The following is a 23,354-nucleotide window of genomic DNA, read 5'->3' as shown; positions in this document are numbered from 1 at the left end:
AAGAGAAGACAGAAGGAAGGAAAGAAGACAGGAGGGAAGGCAAGGACAGAAAGACAGGAACCTGATTGAGAGAGCAAAGCAAAATTCTACATAATATGGCAAGGAAAGAAAACCCCAAAAGTTATATATGCTGCAAAAAAAAAAAAAAATCAATGATCTAAAATAATAAAACAGAATCTTCTTAACAAATGCCACTTTCCTACCCGTTACCATGATGATCTCAACTGATGATGTCCAAGCTTCATCATGGCAACGGAAACTATCATCATAAAATGGTACAGTAAAAGAGATAGCTAGACCAAGAAGGGGTAGGGTCTCCTGGGAAGAGGTCTGCAGAGAGGCCCAGTGACTGGCTGTGCGGCTCAGTGTCAGGAATAATGGTTGTATGGCGGAAGGGGATGCCCAATGCCATTTTGGAAATGATGATGCTGGCGATGAGCAAGGTATTCAGCATAGCTCAGGGTCATCTTTTCACTACGGTACCTGAAAAAGTCAGGGAAGAGACAAAGTTAACATCAAGAAATAGATGACACGCCAATGTCAGAGCTAGGAGGGACCTTAGAGATAACCTTACAGACCTGGAGAGACAGAGGTCCAGAGAGAAGTCGTGACTGGCCCAATGCCACACAACCAAGTGGCGAAGCTGAGATCTGAACCTGGGAATCCAAAGTCTAAGTCCAGTGCTCTTTCTGCTCTACTGCTCCTGGTTTCAGTCATTCTAGAAATTTCCATGCCCAGCCCCCTCCACCAGCCCCAGTTTGCTAGCAGGAAGGAACAGAGGAAAGCCAACCTATTGCCACTGTGTATGCATCTCATTCACTTGACTGTTCTTTCTTCCAGGACCTTCCCTCTTTGTCCATTCCCTTCCCTTCATCCACGCATCTACTCAGGCCTTGCCATTTGGTAAGAACAGCAACAACGAAATGCTTTTCCTAGTACTGGTATCCCGAACCCTCTCTTTCCCCATCTCTGGCTCTCCTTTCACCCCCTCACTTCTCAAGAGGGTAACTTGCGTCTTCTACCTTCAGCCCTTCATCTCATGCTGCTCCTCAGCCCCGTGTTCCTTGGCTCCTGTCACTCTTCCATGGAAACTGCTCTTTCAGAAGGTCACCCCTGCTTGACCTCTCCATTAGGAGCCCACGCGCCACTCCCTTCCTGAAGCTCTCCTGTGTCGTGGGCTCTACAACTCCACACATCCCTTGTTCTCCCCACTCCGCCCCCGCCACCACTGTCTCTCAGACTGCTTCTTATCTGACTATTCCTCCTACTCCTGCCTACTAGGATTTTACTGTGTTTCTGCCTTCAGTTTTTTTGACCCTATACTCTCTCTGCCCCCTCAGGGAGCCTTACCTTTATAGCTTCAGCTACGACCTCTTCACAGATGATCCCAAATCACCATCTCTGGCCACGAGTTCTATCTGTGTACACTTCTGGTGACATATGGGACATTTCTATATACAGATACCCCAGGAAGCACTTCAAATCCAGAATCAATGCTGAAACGTGACTCTCCTCCTGTGGTCCCTCCCTTGGCTAAAGGGTGCTTTGGTGCCTTGGTGCTTTTCATCTAGAGTAAAGCCTTGACCTGTTCTTCTTCCCTACTTCTGAATGATGACTAAGTCCTTTTGTTGCTTCCAGTGTTTTCTCGTCTGTTTGCTCCTCTCTTCCCACCCCACTGCCACAGTTCTTATTAAGGCTTCCCATTCACCTCCTTTGGATGGCTGCCCCAGATTCGTAGGTAATAGCAATGTCTCCTAACTCCTTTTCCTGTGTCCCATTCCAATCTTACACCTCCCCAAATCCATCTGTTTCAAACCCTTCAGCGGCTACTTACTGCCTCTAGAATCAGGTCTACGCTTCCTAGTCGGGAACTCAATACCCTCTATGATATGACCCAACCCACCTTCTGGGCCATGTTTCACTCCCATGACCACCTTCTGTATGCACACTGAAAGACCGGCCAAATCAGACTGTTGAACCTTCCTCAGAACTTGGCTCTATACTTCACCACCCACATGCCTCGACTCACTAAATCAATCCTTTTCCTCCCCCAGCCTCACATATTCTACCCATTCTTCCAGCCCAGTCTCAAACCTTCCTCCTCTCTGAAATGTTATATTATCTAATCCCACCCCTCATGTAAGTCCTCTTTCCCTACTTCATGACTTCAACACCATCCATCACATTCTGCCTTACATGCATCATTATTTTTGTACATGCCCTTCTATTCTCCTAGACTGAACTTGGGGAAAGCAGAGAGGGAGGCATTTTCAAATGTGTAACTCCTCAGAGCTGGGAAAAGTCCATTTTTAGACTATAGGCATTCATTGTGGTTTTATGGAATTGAAACAAATGGAAACAGCAATCCATTTTCCTAAAATGTTGGATATTTTTAAAAAATAAGTATCCCCATCATCCCACGGAAAAATGTATTTGGCATTTGTGAGTCTAGCTCAGTTGTGATTTTCAGTAAGCTTCCATGGTAGACTTCTATTGCTGCCAACATCCTAAGGTTAAATTCAAATTTGAAGAGTGCTTATCAGAAGCGGGGGGTTCCGCTAAGCAATGTCCAAAGCTAGCCAAGGGCTAATTCTGGTAACATTCTTCAATAACGTAGTCTACAGGCTTAGAGGACTTGCTCGTGTAGAGCCCAAGGAATCACACAGAGCTAAAGGTGGGAAGACTGGTACGTCACACAAGCCGAGTTCCATCATACCCACCCCCAGGATGGCCCTGCCGTTCATTTCCACTCGGTTTCAGGAAAGAAAAGCAAGTAAGAGAGACCAAAGAGATCAAAGGGTTACAGACATACGCATCGAAAGGTACTGGTTAGCCTGGCGCTAGAAAATGCCTCTGTACCTGGTCAGTTTTATGGTTTTCCTGAATTCATTAGTTATCGGAGCTTTATATCCTCCTTTCCTCAGTAAGGAGTCTATGGTCTGAATATGGTCCCATCCTGTGGAGAGTAGACCAGATAAAATACCAGTCAAGCACATGTCACAAGCACTTTCGGGCACATACAAAATGACTTTGTAGAGGTCAGCTATTACTGTCACCAAATACCATCAACTCCTTTGGTCCTAGAAACAGTCACACAGAAGACCTAAGACTTCCTCCTGTAGAGAAGCAGGCCTGCCCCTCGCATACCTTAAGTGCTAGCTACCCCGTGACGGCTGACAACATTGGCTTTTTGATCTCAATCGCATTCAAAGATGAGACGTCTAAGAGGCTGGCAGTGACGGCTCAGGCGGGTCTCGGTATTAAACCACGAACACTGCCCTCTCCTCTAACAACGACATCTTTAAAAGGGAGGGAGAAGCCTACATGTCGTTGTGTCAACTCAGTAGTAGTCAGGACTCCCACACTAACTCATGGTAATTACCGTCCCTGATGGTATCTTCTGGAGTCAGTTAAGTGTATCTGTGTGAAGTATGCAAAGACATTTTTATTGGTTCTGATGTGGGATGGTATGCTTAATATCCGAGGCCCCCTCTCCCTCGTATACACTTTATGAAGCCAACGGGAACTACAGGATTGAGACATTTTTGAAAACAACCCCAATAAATCTTCCGAGAGCTGTCTTAAAGACTAACTCTCTTGTCGGGGTGGGGGGCGTGTAATGATATGAAATTGTACGGTTATATAGCTCACATTTATATGAACCCAACATGAGAGAAACCCAATTACAGATGCTTTCTGATGAGGGGAAAAAAGCTCTGTAAGATAAAGAAAAAATATTCATTTCAACTGACGTGAAAAACTAGAATTTCATAGTGGCTAGAAAGGACAAGGTGTTACAGAGTGAAGAATTCTTTTGTGCTACAGTGGTGGTTCATAAACATTTGTGCTCTATCTGCCAACACAGAAACATGTTTGATTAGGAAGCGCAGACCAAGCAGATCAAACACGAAGACTTCGTGTAGTCTTGGTGCTCCTGATCTTAATGGGAAACCTACAATCCTCACAGTAGCCGAATGAGTCCCCGGCAACCACCTGACGAGGAAACATTTGATATTGACAATGTACCGCGGGGCTGACGGTTAGACAGAAGGCTTGTTTATGCCAAATACAGTACACTGGGATTATGAGAAAAGGGCATTTCGAATTCATAGCAAACCACTGCCTAAAAAGAAAACCCCACTTCTACAAGGCTTTGCTCTGGGGAAAGTTATACTTTTGCGTGTTTTTGCTCTCCAACTTTAGTGCAGAGATTCAACTTCTGTGGGAGTCATTCACCGATCTCATGCAGACATGGCAGTGCCAGGGGCAGAAGAATCGTTTCTTCTCATTTGAGAACTGCCAGGTCAGAGAAGCGCACTTCAATGTGTGTATTTGTTCAACTTCTTCAGCAGATCATAGGAAATAAAGTACGACAATGACCTTGCTCCTTTGCAACCTCCGGTAGGTAGGTGGCGGTGCGTTTTGATCCTTTTTCATTGATGAATTCTATTCTAATACCATGTACACCGACCTGAAAGAAATGGGCAGTTTTATTAGTACAGTCTTCTTCATAGAGATTGAAAGGAAAAGTTATAATTTAACTTCCAAGACAATGCAGTTCTTCCTTTCCCCTGGTTTCTGGAAGGGCATACCTATATACATAACATTTTTCTCTTTCCAAAGCACTGACTTTGGGTTTGAGGGCCATTATGATGGCCGTGGAGACTGAAAACATCGATGGATGTGCCCCCGACGTGCATTGGGCTATGCTATTCTGTCTGGACCCAGAACACCCATGCTGCTGTGTGTAGAATAAGGCTGTCGAGGGCAAGAATTCTGCCCCCACTCCCAAACTGTGGCTCACGACACTAAGGAACTAGAGCAAGGGAGCTGACTTCAAAGAGACAGCAAACACGCATCCTGTTTTCAGATAGAAGCGCCAGTTTGGATTAAGTTCCAAAACTTCCGGGGCTGCCAACTCCCTTCTCAGGCTGTCTAGTCTCTTCAGGACCTTGAATTCTATGTAGACGAGCAAACCCAGATAAGGCTGAAAAAAAGCCAACAACCAGATCCGACATCATCACCCATTCCATGTAGTATTTCTAAAATATATGTCACGGCTTAGGTGGGTCCATGGCAAACCTTCACCATCTGTCTACATCACTGCCCTCATGCACTGTTGCTAAATGTACGAGTGAGAAAGATGTCAAATCCCTTTGGGGGCAGGGTATTTTTGCACCGTTTCTTATATATGAACACAGAGATCACTATAACTTTATGGGAAGCACACAAACTTCTGGTGATGCCCTAAGAAAGGGAGTTCTCTAAGTGACTGTGGGCAATTTCTTGCTAATGTTTTAAGAAAGTAACATACTGTTTTACTGATTAGCATCTAGTCAGAAGGAATCGGTCTTTTTCCCCCTCGTACCTCACATAGAATCATATACAGAACTGAGGATCACAGAAAGGTCTTCTTTGTAAACACTGGTAAGAAAAATGAAATTTCAAAAGCACAACAACTCCATTCCATTCTCCCAAATCTACAGTTGCTTTAGGTCAATGGTCCCCAAGTGGACTTTAGTACGGTGGCCCAAGGGACCTGGAGGGAGGACGTGAGACCAGGGAAACACTTTCATCCAGGAAAGAGGCTTCCTTTCAGAGCAGGTGAGTCAAGTCTTAGGCCTTGCCTCTTTCCATCTGTAGGCATGCAGAGGTCTAGAAGAGGAACAGGGGTCCATGCAAACTTCTTTTGCTGCTTCTGCCCTTAGCCTGAAATCTTCCACTTTTTCAGGGAAGAAAAAGTCCTCTGGAGAATCCATCTTGTTCTTTCCCCAGGTCTTCTTCACACGTCCATCCATTAGAGCCTGTCAGATCTTCCGAGAAGTCTGTTTTTTCTGAAAGCCTTATCTCTGTGGCTATTTCTTCTACATGATATCAGTATTCTTATGAATCTCCTTCTGCTGAAGATGCAATCAGGGCAGCTGTTTAAAAACTAACACAATAAGGCCTCCCAGACCCCGTGGGAAATGACTGTGGACAGCTGAGAAGAAATATGAGTGCTTAGCTATCGGGCCTTTCCAGGATAAAGGACATCTACTAATCTCCCGAGTGCCTGACACGGTACGGAGACAATGACAAATCTGCAACAGTTTCCATATACCGACTTTCTGATCTGTGACTTTGAAGTTGTTTTTCTTTCCCCTTCAACCATAGCAGTTCCTTCATAATTTGTTTTTAAAAATACACAGCATAAATAATCTGTGCTCCCATCACTCACTGAAGTGAATTTTGCATGTTCGACTCAATTTATCAAAAATCTGTCATGTTCAAATTGGAAAGAATTTTGGTGTTTATGAGGGCGTCTAATCAAAATTGTTGAGACGAGGAATGTTACCCTATTTGTGAGATGAGAGTGTTAGACAAAATCAGGGGTGTTTAACTGGTATGGGGGGGGCCTGGGGGCTGTGAAGTTTATCAGAATTTCAGGAGGTTTCATGCTTCAGCGGGTATGGTTTGGAAAAAGAACAACTCCCCAGGTGATTTTTATTCTAGGTTAACTAGAAAACCTCTAATAATTGGTCTAGCTCTGACAAACTGTGGCTGTGTATTGAAAAAAAAGTGATTTAGACAAATTGGAGGTAATTTAGACACATTAATCCTTTCTTCATAGGAGTGCATTGTGTTCTTTAACAAAAATATCAGAGATTTTAAAGCCTAGTAATTTAGCAATTAGAAGTGGTTATGACCAGCTGTATGGTATGTGAATAATACCTCAGTAAAGCTTATATACATATGTAAATATAAAGAAGGAGGTTAAGACCAAACTGGAAGGACATGCTGACCAAAATAAAAATTACTCATGAATAAAACTGATTGACTTTTGTATTTTCAGAAGGCCCCACCATCAAATTTAATATGACAAAAAATTATCAAAATTCTCCCATTTAGAATTAGTACATTTACAATTTTTAGTTCTTTTCTGTGTTCCTACGATTCTGAACAACTGAAAAGTACCTGCAAATGGAAATGTAAGTAGGGTGATCTTAAAGTGAGCCCTTTGGGAAAAATAACTTCTTTCATGGATTAAAAAATATACTCCACAGTGACAGAAAGCCAAAACCAGAGTGACGCATTTCTTCAACCAGTGGATTCGGGAGAATGGCAATCATGTTCTGACCAGAATCAAAGCATAATAGCTTTTTGTCACCTGTTGAGCAACAGCATTTTCCTTACTCCCAGAACCACAGACACCACCAAGTAGTCATACTGCGCAATCAAAACAGAAGAGTGGAAAATGGCCTGCTGTGGAGAATGACCGAATCTGGCCAACCTGTGGAAATCATTGGCTTTGCAAATTAAGTCATCTCCACTGACAGGAGCACCAAAACTAATTCTGTATTGTTTGAGGAAGGAATCGGCCACAGCTGCAACTTCAAAATGTAACCCTCATGTATAATAATCGAATCCTCTCTGAGACAGAGTGGAGAATCCCTCCGCTGAGCAGCACCCCAAGAGACAAAGGCTCCAGTTGCAATTATCCGCTAGCTAAGAGATCAGCTAACCAGGGAACTGGGATTCCCTGAAGCAAACTTCTGCTAAAACGCTACCACAGTGTCGCAGTAACTTTCCATTTCTAGGGGTGGATAAGGAGGTAGCATATGGGAAGACTATGTCACCCTACTACCTCTCACATACCCCTAACCACCACTGCCCAAAGTATGGCCAGGTAGGCAAAAACGGGAGACTTGCAGATCTAGCCTTATGGGAGTCTGCAGGTCACTGTCAAAATTATTAGAAGGTCTGAAAAAAAAAATGCTTTCAAGGTCCATCAGCTGTGATAATATCCTTTTAATCAAGACTGTACTTTTGCTAAGCAAAGCTATAAATCAACTCGAATGGTAGTAAATTAAATGTAGGACTTATAGATAAGAGGATATGGAATTAAACAGAGCTGTATCTGTGTGTGCTGAGAGAACAGTAAGACCCGTTCAACAGATTCCTATTTCATGCTAAAAAGAAAGCCATATTTATTCTGAACCATTACATAGCGAGTGATTTTTATTAATGCTATTATACAATCTTTTGTTTTTAACATAGCCCAGAATGATTAAATATCAAGATTAATGTTAGGACCCTAAAATAGATCTTGATTATTCCGGAGTTGAATATTCAGTTTTGGGATTATGCATCCCCAGCCCCACCTTGCCCCATCCTCTTTCCTCTTGTCCATTTCTCTGTTTGCTCACTCCTCTGTCAGAGAGCATGTGGGCACACAGAGAAAGAGATACATGCAAATTAATCAATTTTGCTACAAAGTAAAAGGTTTGGTAGGAGAAGAGATTATAAATAATGGCTAAAATGAAGCTTCTAGACTCTGCAGATTTCATTTGTCCTCGTTATCTGGCCCCTTGTTAGAAATGTGGCTTCATTTACAACTATTATCCCCTAATGCAGTGACTCTCAACACAGGAGCATTAAAAAAGTGGCCCTCCCACCCCATTATAACACGTATCCATATTCTGCTCCTCACAACTGCACACAATTTGATATCCCCTAGTCTGTCTATAAGGCAAGTGTTCGTCCTATAAGCCACTATCAGCACTACAAAAGGGCCTCACTGTTACTTGTGAGCCTGATCAACAAGCCCACAACCTTGGATATGCTCAAACATGAAAAGGAGTCATCTGGCTAAAAGCATCAACGAGCATAAAACGTGCTCTGGCTAAGTCAAATGGGATCCACGTTAGCCTTGGACCATTTGGATCCACAATTACCTCCACAGTCCTGACCCTTAAAACTAAATCTGCCCCTGATCACATCCTGGCCAATAAAACCAATTACCTCCCCAGGTTCATCTGTCTTAGCAAATGCCACAGTTAGCCCCAGTCCTCCCCATTAACCAAATGTTGGGTTTCCTTCGTAAAACAGTACGGCCCTAGCTAGCTCCACTGATTTTCAGTGGGTTCACCTTGAAATTTCATATGTGTGTGTGTGTACATGTATATCAGGAAGTCAAGGAATCGAAAGTGGTTTGACATGTCTTTGTTGATATTATTTGGCAAAATATGCTTTGCAATTAACAAAGCAGCCAGTCACTGGTCATTCACATAAGACTGACCTGCCAGGCTCAATATGCCAGTTCCATTGAACTGAATAAAAGGACTCTGTTCCTAATGAGAGGAGCTCAGGATATTTGGCACACCCTCTAACCTTTAGAGGCTGGCATCATAGAAGACACACATGCTCTTTCACAAAACAGCCCATGGTACCACGGACAGAACAAACACTGCACTGGACAGCCCATGGGTCTGACCCAGAGTGTGGAGTTTCTTATATTCTTGGGAGGAAACAGCCATATGTGGTATTTCTCCTAAAAACCCCAAAGCCACGATGCAACACATTCCACTCTTTCCCTCATAGCCCCACAGAACCTTCTGCCCACCCCCCACTCAGCCTTCTGAAGACGCTGACTCTTCCTTCTCCCAGTGAAAACAAATTCGCCATAAAAGAGGAAAATATTCCAAACTTGGGCCTACTCCAAGTTTATCCTCTTGAATAATTCTCATTGGGGCAAGAAAAATTAAGATTTTAGTCATAAAGGCTGATGACAATTCGTACAGATCTTAATGAATCACTTCCCCCAATCGCAATCCTACCAAAAAAAAAAAAAAAAAGTAGACTACATACTGTCCTGATCTGCCCATCAAATCCTCAAAGTTGTGAATTTACATCACCTCAACCCACCCACCAATTTCAGAAGTCTGAAATTTGGAAGGTGCCCATCTGATTAACAGTGCACACTTAACAATTGTTAGCACTTAACACTTCAGAATCTCGCCAAGTAATATATTTTAAAAATATCACTATCGCAAATCACTTTTTGGGCTCAGTAATTTTTACTTCTGTCAACCTCACCAACCACAAACATGTATAATTTTTTCCCGTTTAGAAAAATAGTACATGCATATTACTGCAAAAAAAAACAAAAAACAAAAAACAAAAAAAAACAACATCTCCTTAGAAAGTATAAAGGGGAAAATCACGATGGCCTGCCATCCTAGGACCACCTAGAAACAACTCTTGCCTTAGTACCTTGAAAGATCATCTCCTGAGCCAACTAGGATAACACCAAGGACTATCTTGTTGGGTTGTTTTTAGTCTGTTATCTGACCGGTGTCTAGAGCTATCCTCGCTTGCAAATCTTCCTTTTGAGTGAGATGCTTCCAGAAACGGAAGGAAGACTAGAAAAATAAGTCAAAAAGGATAACCGAGTGCGAAGCCACCCCGTGGGCACAAGTCACCTTTTAACATATTCTACTCTGAAAACGCTGCTTCGTTGTCCATGTCGGAAGCAATTTTTTCTATTGTTATTTTGGGGAAATGACTGCAAAGGCCTCCTTGACCAAAATGCATACGTACTGCTCTTCTCTCATATCCCTGCAAATGAGTCACCTTTAGCTTTAGAAATTAGTTCAGTCTCCATGGACCAATGCTTGGCTTTTGCAGGGCTTACCAAAGGGCCAATTAGTGCCAATTTTGATTCATGTAGGAGACTCAGACATCTTGTCTATCAGGAACACGAGCCTGCCAATTTATTTCACAAAGGCCACCAAACAACAATCTGATAACATTTACTTTAACTGATAGCAGACACACAGCTCTACAGTACCTGAACTAGCCAATAATCACCCCCGTGAACTTTTAAAGAACTAGTTAAGATTTTAAATAAAGCATGGCTAATGATGAGGTGCTTTGAAAAGCTATGAAGCCAAACATGTTTATGTAACATGTGCAAGGAAAGAGACTGATCTTAGCTGAGGTTTTGCGGAGAACAAGTGACAGCTCAGTGTGCAATTAAGGAAAAAAAACGCAATTCTCTGTAATGATTAATTATAACGAGCATTCCTTAAAAACTGAACATCCCGAAGCTTTCCAAGGAAAGTTCAGGCAACACAGGTGACCTTTAAATAAAAAGCCTACTTTTCATCAAAAGTTAGAAAAATGCATTCCTACCATTTTTTTTAAGGGGATGAGGAAGGGAGTGAATTTACACACAAAGAAACTCAAGTTAGGAAATGTTCTTAAAACCTAGGCACGGGAATCAGTTTGCTTTTCAAAGGCTGGGGGAGAGAAACACCTCTTGGCCAACATATTCAAGGTGAAATAATGTTGTTTGTCTGATAAGAAACAGAAGAATCTTATATGGGTTAGACTGTACACGGAGTATCTGGCTCAATGTAGTTTTACTCTGTCTACAAAACAGATTTGTTCCTAAAAGGTTACATATGTGCTGCATTTATGTAAATGGATTAATTTTGAAGTCACCAGGAAGGCAGTAAAGAAACCCTAGAGTGAGTCCATCTGCAAAGCAAACTATCTTTGTCAAGTGAACAGTCACTCCCTAATTGCTTAATTTAGATTTATACATATAACGTTGACTTAAACCAGGGGATGATGCAGTAATAAAACAAGGCATTTGCTGTTTAGAATATTTTGTCTTCCTGAAGAGAATTCTTTGGTGGAAAGGGATTCTGGAATGCCCAATTTCAAAAATTGGACTGGTTTCCACCTTGGTTGCCACCTTGCCATTTTAAAAGTTAAGGACCTCTTATGACTACTCTGTGGCTAGTGGTGATTCGTTCTCTGGAAGTAAAATGAAACAGAAGCCATTTTAAAAAGGGGGAGTCACAGCATCACACTGTGTCAGCCTCCAGAGAGACCATGGGTATTATTTAGTCCAACTTCTCCAGCGTCCTGGTGAGGAAACAGAGATCCAGGAAAGAGCAGACTATAATACAACTACTAGGGAAAGGGCTGGAAGGGTCTGTAGATTTGGGGGATGAAGCAGGGAAATGCCCTTCCGCGCCACCAAACAACACGCTGAGAGAAAAGCAGGAAGCAACTGGAGGAGGCTGGAGGACGGACTGTGCAAGCCCATTTCACCAACAGTACCAATAGCTAATGCAAATTTCCATGCATTAAATCACCTTCTAGAAGTTACTTCACTTTGTTCGGCTTGCTTCCTCACTGGGCTTCTAATACACTGAAGTGTTGATTCACAGCAAATTCTTATTAGATGGTCAGGAAGCTTGAAGTACTCCTTTCCCCAGTGTTCCACAGCACTTGAAAAAACGTTTCTAAGTAGAGCATCAGGACAAAGACTAAATTATTGTAACGATAGTGACATCTTATACAAAAATCTCAAGGTCCTTGAGAAAATACCGTGAAAAGCATTTTCCTAGATATATAAAGCCTCCTCGCCCACCCGTATATGTATTTTTTCAAAGGTCGGAATCTTTTTTTTTTTAGATTTTATTTATTTGAGAGAGAGAGTGAGAGCGAGAGAGAGAGCAAGAGAGAGCGCACAAGTGGTGGGGAGTGGCAGAGGCAGAGGGAGCAGCAGACTCCTGGGGGAGCCCGATGCGGGGCCCGATCCCAGGACCCCAGGATCATGACCTGAGCCGAAGGCAGATGCTTAACCGACTAAGCCACCCAGGCACCCCAAAGGTGGGACTCTTAAGTTAGAAGAGAAGCAAAGCATCGTATATATCATAGGGAAAAATCATGAAGGGGGGGTGGACTGAACATATACAATGAGAAGTCATTTCACTGGGTGAGTCATGCTAAACATCTGTGTCTGAATGGAAACTCTGTTTTCAGTGGTACACTGAGAGGAGCTAGAAAAATGTTTACCTTGAAGGGGTGAGAAGGAGATCATGACCTTCTAAAATGTATGAGAGATAATGACGGTAGCCAATTTACTCATCTCATCTGTTTATGCTTGTGAAGGTTGTTACAAAAGCGCACTATTATTAACTGCAACCAAACACATCAGAAATGGAGCTGTGCTGACTCAAGAGGTGTGCTTTTTAAAGTGAAGTGCAGCACCCTGAGTACCGAGAGTCTAACAAGCTCACGGACAATGACAGATGCTTGGATACTTGAGGGACAGAGTGAGACTAGGGGCTTGGGGTCTAGCTCTATAGTCCAGGGATAGGTTTTTGACATCATACAAGAATCATGCTGGCTAGCCCCACCCAGCATGGGTTGATTTCATGTAAGTGTTGGGTGCTAAAAAGGAACAGTCCGTCTTAAGGCCACGATGCGTTCCCGAAGTGACAGCTGTATACACAGTTGAGATAGCAGTGATCCAGGGAGTTAGATAGAACTAAAAGTGCCTTATGGTTCATGAAAATGTTACTGACCTATTGAAACGTGATCTAATGGTCTACTTTAGAATACAGGAAATATTTCTTCCTCATGCCTCCAAAATGATCTGGTCTCTAAAGCACAGAAATAAGAGATGCCTGACGACAATTTAGAAAATACTTTGTCTTCCAGTCAGCAGACTGCTACATGAACTCCCCGTGCAAGATCACTGGTTGTATACTGGCTATATACAAGTTCGTCGACAAGCAAAAAGCTTACTCATTTATATCATCTTGCAAATGAGCAACCACGAGGTAACACACCTAGAATCACCCCTCAAGGCAAACTCTGGCTGTTGTAATGTCTTTGGTTTTATATCCTTCCAGATCTTGAAAAACAAACATGGCTCCCACATCATGTGACTACACCAGTTCTAGCCTATAGATTATTTTAGAGGACTTCAACATACTGCAAGAGCTTTTCTTTCTGAAGCACCATGTCTGTCCATCATCCTGTCATATGGAATTAAGAGAATGCTGTCAATTGAAGAACACACAACCACGGTCATAAGTTTTCGTGTTCAGACACAAGGCAGATCACTTCAGATATCACCCTAGGGGAACAATTTTCCTCATTTAACAGCCATTTTAGCCTTGCAGGTAAATATCTCATTTTATCAGTTAACGAATTTTTTCTCCCCCAAACCATTCAGCTCTTCATCTTTCTCATACCTACCAGGGCAAGAAGTAGATCATGATGGGGGCAATGAGGAGCAATTCTTAGAAGGGTGGGGCCGGTGTTCCAACTTGTCTGTACGATCTTTGTGGATGGTTTTGCTGTTTTTAATCAACCTTGAATTGAAACCAGTGACATCCACTTGTGAAACCATTTATCGGACTTTACTCACGTTATCAAAGGGAAGCATTCTAGCCTCTAAAACAAAGTCTGATTGCTGTAAATCCTACCTTCCTATTAACTTCCACTATACAAATAGAGACATGTTACCAAAAGAGAGGTCCCAGACAGGCTCAGTTAAAAACCTTGAAGTAAAGAGAAAGACAGTAGCCAGCCCTGTGGTGGTTCACTTGTTTCCCGATCATTTGAAAATTAGGTGGCTATGACCACCGGTCACATCCCTCATCTTCGTGACCACGGGGATGTCTGTCTTGTTACCAAAGTGACTCACCTCTATGCTTTGGGACCTCTAGACTTCGCCCTCTTCTGCTTTGATGTGGGCATTTTCGCCCTTTAATTAGGAATTCTATTGCAGTAACACGCTTCACCAGTGGGGGTCAACTCTCAAACTGTACTTCTACCAGAAAAGCCCTAGGTGAGAGGCTTCTGTTTATATCAAACATACTCGTTACTGAGCTCTACCTTGAAAATACTCTATTAAAATTCTGTCACCATCTCCTGTTTCCCCCTGTAGCATCAACATATGCAGCGCTGTGCATTTCTGGTTAAATTTAGATACTTAGAGTGAATAGGAAATTTCATTCTTGGAAGAAAAGTTCTACCTATTTGACAGTCTGAAATTTCTCAAAGTAAAATAAATGTATCCTTTCATAATATAGACTGGACCCCCCTCATAAAGGAAATTTGCAGTATGAATCATTAACTTATAAAGATAAACCATAAACAAAGACTTTCCCACAATCCTTTTTTTTTTGTATTTTTTTATTATGTTATGTTAATCACCATACATTACATCATTAGTTTTTGATGTAGTGTTCCATGATTCATTGTTTGCGTATAATACCCAGTGCTCCATGCAGTAGGTGCCCTCTTTAACACCCATCACCAGGCTAACCCATCCCCCCACCCCCACCACAATCCTTTTTAATAATGACTATATATTCAATATGATCTCCGTTACATGAACAAATAGGCATATTTATTGATACAAAGACAGAGAAAAATAATTTAAAGGAATATTCCAAAATGTTAACAGTGGTTATCTCAGAACGGTGTAATTACAAACGGCTTGCCTTTCTTTATATTTTTTGAATTTTCAAAGTTTTTTTCTTCAATAAATTAGAATTACTATACTATTATGGACAATAGGTTTAAATATATATGCAGATGCATATATGCCTTTTTATTGTGGTAAAATACACATCATGTAAAATTTACCATTTTAACCCTTTGAAAGTATACAATTCAGTGGCATCAAGTACATTCACAGTGTCATACAACATCCAGTTCCATAATTTTTTCCTCACCCTAAATGGAAACTCTGGACCCATTAAAAGCCATCACTTCTCAGTCAGCCCCTGCCCCAACCCCTGGCTCCCACTAACACACTATCTCTGTGGATGTGCTCATTCTGCATATTTCATATAAACAGAATCATATAGTATGCGGCCTTTTGTGCTTGGCTTCTTCCACTTAGCATAATGTTTTCAAGGTTCATCCATGTCACTACTTCATTTCTTTCTATGGCTGATTAATATTCCATTGTATGGATATCCCAAATTGGGTTTATCCATTTATCTGTTGATAGGCATTTGGGTTGTTTCTACCTTTGGGCTATTATGAATAGTGCTGCTATAAACATTTGTGTACAGCTTTTTGTTTCAGCATCTGTTTTCATTTCTTTGGGGTGTATACCTAGGAGTGGAAATGCCTTGACATATACTTTAAAAAATAATGTTTTTAATTCTACTTTGGCATTCTGTGTTTCAAGTAACCAATGCTTTTTCAGAATTATTAAGGATGACCCTATGACATCATCCCCACAATAATACCATTCCATTTGTAATCACTGACTATGGTATATTTTTTTTAAGCCCAAATCACATTCTTGTGCTTAAAAAAAAAATCCAATTTTCAGTCTTACTCTTTGGGGACAAATTTCCTTATGCTAAATACTTCCAACTATGACGAACTAACTGAAAAGGACAGTCTTTCCCTCTTAGCATAGCCATTCTAGCAGGACCTAAAATTCACTTTCAAATACTTATATGTTAAAAGCACAAACATATATTTATTTTTGCAGAAAGCATCACTTTCTGGTTAAAGTTACACCAATAGACACCAATATCTAAGCCTCGAGGAACGTATTAAATATACAATATGTAAGGTATGAGGGTTAATTTTAGCTGTAGACAGTGCTTGAAGTGGGCTAAAGGAGATGATGGTGGTGTACTCTGTGCTTCCCCATATTTATTGAACTACTATTGGATCCTCCCATTTTTCCTCCCCTCCAAATACATGCATGCATATTTATGAAATATACACTCAGTACGTGCCACACATGCTCACACCTGTGCATGTGCAACCCCTCCTCCCCCGACAACTGTGCTTCCACCTCAGTGGTGGCAAGCAAGAGTAAGTGTGTTTTGTAGCTCAGTCATCCTTAGATTTCAGGCTTTACCCCTGTTATCGCTCCCCCTACCCCACCCCCCACACACGCAGGGCACTCTGCAATTCAGAAAGCAGAAATAAAATTCTAGCTAAAGAAGAGGAAGCAGTAGCCTTAAAACATTAAAAGAATCACCCACATTTTAATATTGGTTAATAAGGAAGGGATATAATTTGGGATCATTTAAAAATACTGAGGAATGTTCCTATGATATGGGTAGACTTCTCTTTAAGAAAAATTCAAATAGGAACAATGAACTTATAGAAAGCAATCAGGAAATTTTAATTCTGTGAAAGGTTTTACCCAATCCAACTTTGCTAGGTTCAACACTATTGATTAATTTTATTTTTCCCATTACAAAACATCCCCGAATGCTTTCATATTCTGATAATACTCCAAAAAACCCGACGCACTCCAAAACTCAGAAAGAACTCTTTTATCCTACTCTCTACGGAATGTTTTTTTTTTTATATATATATAAAGCTCTGGCCTAACAACAGTAATTTATATCATAGGGATTTTTTTCCAATGAAGGTTAAGAACTTTAGAAATGTCTTATTCTGTATGTTGAAAACTGAATGGCAGTGGAATAAGTTGTCCAAAGTCTCACAAGGAATCAGAGCAAATCCCAAACTAAAAGTCAAGTCCAATTAATTATCAAGACAGTGATCTGTCCACAAGGCAGAATACCTCAGTTACCATGGGATGTGGTCATTCTAAAAAGTCAGTAGAATTAAAACATATAATACCATAAAGATCTAGTCATGTCATTTATGAGTGTTTATGTGAGAGAATGCTAAGTGCATCACTGAATTCCCATTGTTTCATTCTTGTGGTACTTATTTCTTTATGCTTGGTGTATACTTCTTTTCTCTGCCATTAGACTGAGAGGTGCTTCATGGTGGGGACCAAATCTTAGGACTCTTGTATATGTAGCAACAGTGCCTTGAACACAGGAGGCATTCAATAATGTGTGCACGATTGTGTGTGAAATTTCATAGACATACACTCAACTGTCTTCTCGCAACGAGCAAAACAAATCATGGTGAGAACCTCTGAACTTCCTTAGAAACCCAACCCCACACACTAAAGAATAAAAAATAAGATCAAACTAGGCTACTTCGAACATGACAATGCCCAGAGATCACTGAGATATAACCTTAATATTATTTGTTAGAGTGTTTAAGTGCATAAAGTAAGGTAGCCAAGAATGAATTAACATGATTTAACTGTAGTTAACCGACACCCTGTTTTGTATCCACATGCTGATTTCCCCAACTGGTGTATTATCCTCACTCTTTGGCTCCTTGCTTCCAAGAAGTTTCCTCTGACCACCTAACTGCTGGGTGGTGGTTACACCAAAGTACATCAGAATGGAAATAAGAGGAAAAATAAATTCCAATCAGTCCTTCTTACTACTTATTAACAGCTTTTATGAGGTGCTGTGGTAAAGTAATCAGACAAAAATAAACAGCCAATTCAGTATGGGGATTAAAATGACACATGGCGCTTTGTCTTAAAACAAAACAAAACAAAACAAAACAAAACAAAAACAACTCCTTCATTGATATCTCATTGATCAACTGTGAGGTTTATTTATCCACCTTACTCTCCACCTCCACTACAATAGAGAACGGGCTGAAAGAGTCAGGAGTTACCTTCATTTTTCTTTCCAACATTTCTATAGTCTTACCTCCCAGTCCAAATAATCACAGACATCTTCAAAGTTAGTGAGTAGAGACACTGAGCAGAACAGCCGTGGCAACTCGTCCCTTGTCATTGGGGGAAAACGGCTATCTTTAAGGGCACTGTTGAAAACAAAGCAAATTATTAAAGCAACCACTAGATATGAAAAAGTCCTAATTTCAAAGTCATTTGAAAAAGGTAAGAGATTGGGGTGCCTGGGTGGCTCAGATGGTTAAGCGTCTGCCTTCGGCTCAGGTCATGATTCCAGGGTCCTGGGATCGAGCCTCACGTCAGGCTCCTGGCTCAGCAGGGAGCCTGCTTCTCCCTCTCCCTGTCTCCCCCCCTGCTCATGCTCTCTCTCTCTCTCTCTCTCTCTCTCTCTGTATCTCTGTGTCTCAAATGAATAAATAAAAAATCTTTTAAAAAAAGAAAAAGGTAAGAGATTTTAAAAAGGTAAGGTGCCAAAGGCACCAATAACCTTCAAATGTATTCAAAGGCCCCAAAGATTTTAGGAGTCATTTTTTTCATTCAATAGACTATTTATTAGCCAATCCTGTGACCAACTGTAAAGAGCAAATGATCAATTATATTTCCTGTACAGTCATTTCCTGGTCTACTTCCCTGTTACTTACAGAATCTGAGACTACTTTTACTTTACTTTTGAGAAGAATAAAAGCCAGACTAGTGGAAATTTGTGGGAAGATTTCTAGATCTAGGGCTGATGGAAAAAAAAAATGTATATAGTTAAAAAAAAAGTTCATATTAGGTTGGCCATTTACCACAGAATAGCACTCAGAGTTCAAAAAAGATCAAAATTTCATTTTCTTCAAGCAAAGGAAATCAAAGAAAATTAAAATAATCATGCAAATTATAGACTAAAAATACAAGGATTTCAGGCCCCCTATAAAGGATAATTCAAGATATGACTCAAAAATTGTGAAAGTACAGGAAATTGGGCTAATCTAGGAAATAAAAGTATGATTAGGAGACCATTAATCACATCAATGGATTTCTGAGTACATCAACTCTGATTGGACCCTGTAATCAAGGGTAATATACTACAGTGCCGAATTCTAGAAAAACCCTTACTATAAAGGACAAAGATGTTGGAAGACCATAATTCTTCCTGCAATAGAAGAACAGAAAGAAAATACGCAGACACACACACACTCACATACAGAGGCACTGTGTGTTTCTTGTACTTTTCAAAGAAACCACTTCCTAGTCAAGAAAAACAAACATACCTCTGATTACACTTTATACTAATGGCATTGCTGGCATTTGCGCCATCGATCTTCAAATTCAAATGTCCTATACAGCAGCCAGGCTTAGAAACTATTTTCATAGATTAATCCTTAGAAGGTACAGAATTAGAGCCTACAAACTGCTTGGGTTATAACAAAGTTCCATGGCCCTTAGAAATAATTTAATTCCTTTTTCAGTGACTTCCTCATTGCTGGAGTTTTGTTTGTTTTTTTTTTTTTCATTTTTCCATCTCTTACTTTGCATTCTGAAACTCACTTAATGTACTGTACAAACAAAACCACTATGTTTGTGAGTGTTTTCAATGCATTTGGGTGCTCGCTCAATCCTACTACACAAAGGAAAATGCTTATAGAAAGATATGTTCTATATAAAGTATAGATTTTTTTTCCCATTCAAGGAGCCAAGATTAACCAAGAAAATCAGGACATCTGTGATAATTTATACTCTGAGAACAGCATTTCACTGTTTTATAATTTAACAACATAAATTTTCCTACAGTTTGGCCTCTTTTATTTTCCTACTGGCAAATAAAGTTTCATAAAGCATTTTCAAGTTCTCCTTCAAAGCCAAGATAAAGACATATATGTGTGTGTATAACCAACACCCTCTCTCCTAACAAACACACATACTGAACAGAAGTTCTAAAACATAGAAGAATCTCATGCATAAAAACCAAAAGGTCGATCACACTTCCCATCTTCTTGCTAAAAAGAAAAAGAGAGAGAGGGGGGAAAAGCCTTATACATTGGAATAATGTAAAATACGATTTTCTTAGGATTATAGATTTTTTTATTATGGTAAAATATACACAACATAAAATTTACTGTTTTAACTATTTTTAAGTGTACAGTTCTGTGTGATTAAGTATGTTCACGTTGCACAACCACCACCAGCATCCATCTCCAGAACTTTTACCATCTTGCCCAAATGAAACACAGCATCCATTCAATACTAACTACTCACTTTTCCTTCCTTCCAGCCCCCGGCCAAAAAATGTAACTTACATACACTTTTCCAATTTCAAGTAATTAGAATAGTATAGTCGCTAACGTTTTTGCTATATAACAGCTTATGGAGACAGAATTCACAAACCAATAAAATTCATCCATTAATGTATCCAACTGAACAGCTTTTAGTATATTCACAGAGTTATACAACCATTGCCACTATCCAATTTGAAAACATTTTGTCACGCCAAAAAGAAGCCCTGTACCCATTAGCAGCTAGTCTCCACTCTTCCCTTCCCCCAGCTCCTGGCAAGCGTGAATCCACTTTCTGTCTATGGTCTTGCCTATTCTAGATATTTCATATAAGTGGGGCCTTCTGTGTCTGGCTTTTTATCATAATGTTTTGGAGGTTTCACCCATGCTGTAAGGATGTACCAATGCCTCATCTTTTTAACTGCCTAATCATATTTCAATTGTGTGTCTTTATCAGATTTTGTGATCCACTGATCTACTGAGAAACATTTGGGTTGTTCCCACTTTGGGGCTACTATAAATAATGCTGCTATAAACATGCATGTATGAGTTTCTGGGTGGACATAGGTTTTCGTTTCTTTTGGGTATAGATACATAAGAGTGGAATTGCTGGGTCATATGGTAATTCTATGTTTAACTGTTTCAGGAACTGACAAACTGTTTCCACAGTGGCTGTACCTTTAATTGCCACCGGCAATGTGTGAGGGTTCCAATTTCCCCATATACTTACCAACCCTTGTTATTGTCTGCCTTTTTAATTATAGTGCTAGACCTCCTTTAATGAAGAGATCTGTAAAAATCTCTCTCTAGCTTTTACAGTCAAACAACACACATCCTGAAGTTGCCATACAGTTAATTTCTCAACACTCTGAGGCAAGTTATTTTGTTTACTTTTTTTCCTAGCAAGCCAACGAAAGGTAAATTTTAGCTTAGTGCAATTCAAACTATTTCAAATCAATGAGATCCTCAAGTACCCAAAATATAACTCCCATGATATGGAGCCTTATTGCTCAATCATTCTGGGTTTAAAAAAAAAAAAAAAAAAAGGTTAGAACAATGAGTAAGTGGGAGAATACAAGCACGGCTAATAAGAGAAACTGACAATCATGCCTCACCGTACCAGGACTCAAATGTATTAAGTTCAAAACTGAAATAGTGAAGGTACATTAGTCATGATGGAAACAGTCTGATTTTACAGAAACAGTCATTCAAACAAGACACTTAATTCTGGCTTTTTTTTTTTTTTTTTGTAACTCTAAGTAACTTTTCATTAAATTCATGAGCACAGAAAAATTCCCAAAGGTAGAAAGCCCTCAGTATTTCTGAATGCAAATTCCTAGGGAAAAGAACTAGCAATGAAAGCCTAGCAAGGATTTAAGAGATTATAAAAAAGACAAAAAATGCAGCTGGAGACTGACCTCAGAGCTGCTAGGCTGGTGTGGATAGCTGATAAACAAGAGGATTCAGCCTCCCTTAGCCCTGCTTTCTTTAGCATATAGAATACGCAGTGTGGAAGATGAAACTTTAGAGGGGCTATGCCATCCGGAGTTGGGCAGTGACTTGCTTGAGATGACCCAGCAAGTTAGTGACGCAGGTGGAGACACAACCCCGATTCTCTGACTCAAGTCCAAAATACTTTCTAGGAGCCACACTTTAGTTGCCACTTTTGGATGGATTTGTATTATTTTTTTTTATTATTTTTAAATTAAATGCTTGCCTCACTTGGCAATTCTGATCTCATTCCTCTAGTGCCTCTGCCTAAAGAAGATAAATAATAATTTAATAGCATTCATTAGTAGCCAAAGGGTAAACAGAGCTAGACTTCCTGTCTACTGGAAATCTGCAGGAGCAAAAAAGATTTTAAAATATTAATATTGTCCATGGAAAACATTTTATACCAACGTAGTGTCTGGCACTTTACATTCTATGCAGCCTAAGAAACTGACAAGCAAGGAGATCTTGTAATAAATTCATATGAAGTTCTCTTTGCTACAATAGGAAGCCATTTTCTAATGTTTAAATATTGCTGAAGTGGGGGCACCTGGGTGGCTCAATAAGTTGAGTGTCCAACTCTCAATTTCCGCTCAGGTCATGCTCTCAGGGCAGTGGGATCGAGCCCCGTGTCAGGCTTTATACTCAGTGGGGAGTCTGCTTGGGATTCTCTCCCTCCTTCTCCCTCTACCCCTCCACCCTCTAAAAAATAGTATAAATAAATAAGTGAATATTGCTAGGGGGGGAAAAACCCACTTATATACAAAACCAGCCAGCTGCTCCATCACCCATGTGATGGATGGGTAAGGTTTAAACAACAGTTTAATTCACATATCAAATTCAAATATATTCAATTCAAATTGGCACCTCACCAAGAATATATTTTACCTAATTGAGAAGCAGCATTAACATCTGTCGAAGTTAATATCTAATGTTAAATAGCACTTTAATGAAAATGAACATTTAAAAAAAGGAATTAAGAGTTTAGCTATCAAAGAATCAAAGTTTGTGACAGTGCCTGGAAACTATGAGGGGGAAAAAAGAAACAGCCAAAAAGAGACAAAATCTTAGCTAAGGCTCATCATAAACAATAGAGCAAGCAACGGAAATGATTTCAGTGAATCTAGCTAGCTAGCCATTTACTCACTCATTCCTTCACTTTCTAAAACTTTGATGACTTTAATCACTTAACCAGTGGAAAGTTACCAAACTGAGAAGGGTTTCATATTACAGGCCATCATTTTTCAGGACAAGGAAACAATTAAAACCAAAATTAAAAATCCCTTTTGGGGGGCGTCTGGGTGGCTCAGTCGGTCAAGCGTCCAACTCTTGATTTCGGCTCAGGTCATCATCTCAGGGACCTGAGATGGAGCTCCAGGTCAGGCTCCACGCTCAGGCCAGAGTCTGCTTGAGATTCTCTCTCTCTCTCTCTCTCTCCCCCCTCCCTCTGCCCCTCCCCCTGCTCGTACTCTCTCTCT

At 40.5% G+C, this 23,354-nt stretch overlaps 1 protein-coding gene across 1 annotated transcript in view; it reads right to left on the bottom strand.

The window, feature by feature from the left end:
• Window positions 1–350: 350 nt before the first annotated feature.
• The window catches only part of AMMECR1 (AMMECR nuclear protein 1), a gene marked incomplete at its 5' end in the record, with an annotated part of 108,834 nt that continues 85,830 nt past the window's right edge, over window positions 351–23,354 (bottom strand). Inside the window, 4 exons of the mRNA XM_021686592.1 lie at window positions 351–483; window positions 2,860–2,956; window positions 4,381–4,471; window positions 18,147–18,261. Of these exons, the coding sequence (XP_021542267.1) occupies window positions 369–483; window positions 2,860–2,956; window positions 4,381–4,471; window positions 18,147–18,261 (418 nt within the window). The remainder of the gene's footprint in view (window positions 484–2,859; window positions 2,957–4,380; window positions 4,472–18,146; window positions 18,262–23,354) is intronic.

This window comes from Neomonachus schauinslandi, chromosome X, assembly GCF_002201575.2.
Source record: "Neomonachus schauinslandi chromosome X, ASM220157v2, whole genome shotgun sequence".
In the NCBI taxonomy this organism is placed as follows: domain Eukaryota; kingdom Metazoa; phylum Chordata; class Mammalia; order Carnivora; family Phocidae; genus Neomonachus; species Neomonachus schauinslandi.
This window is presented reverse-complemented; position numbering and strand designations above follow the sequence as displayed.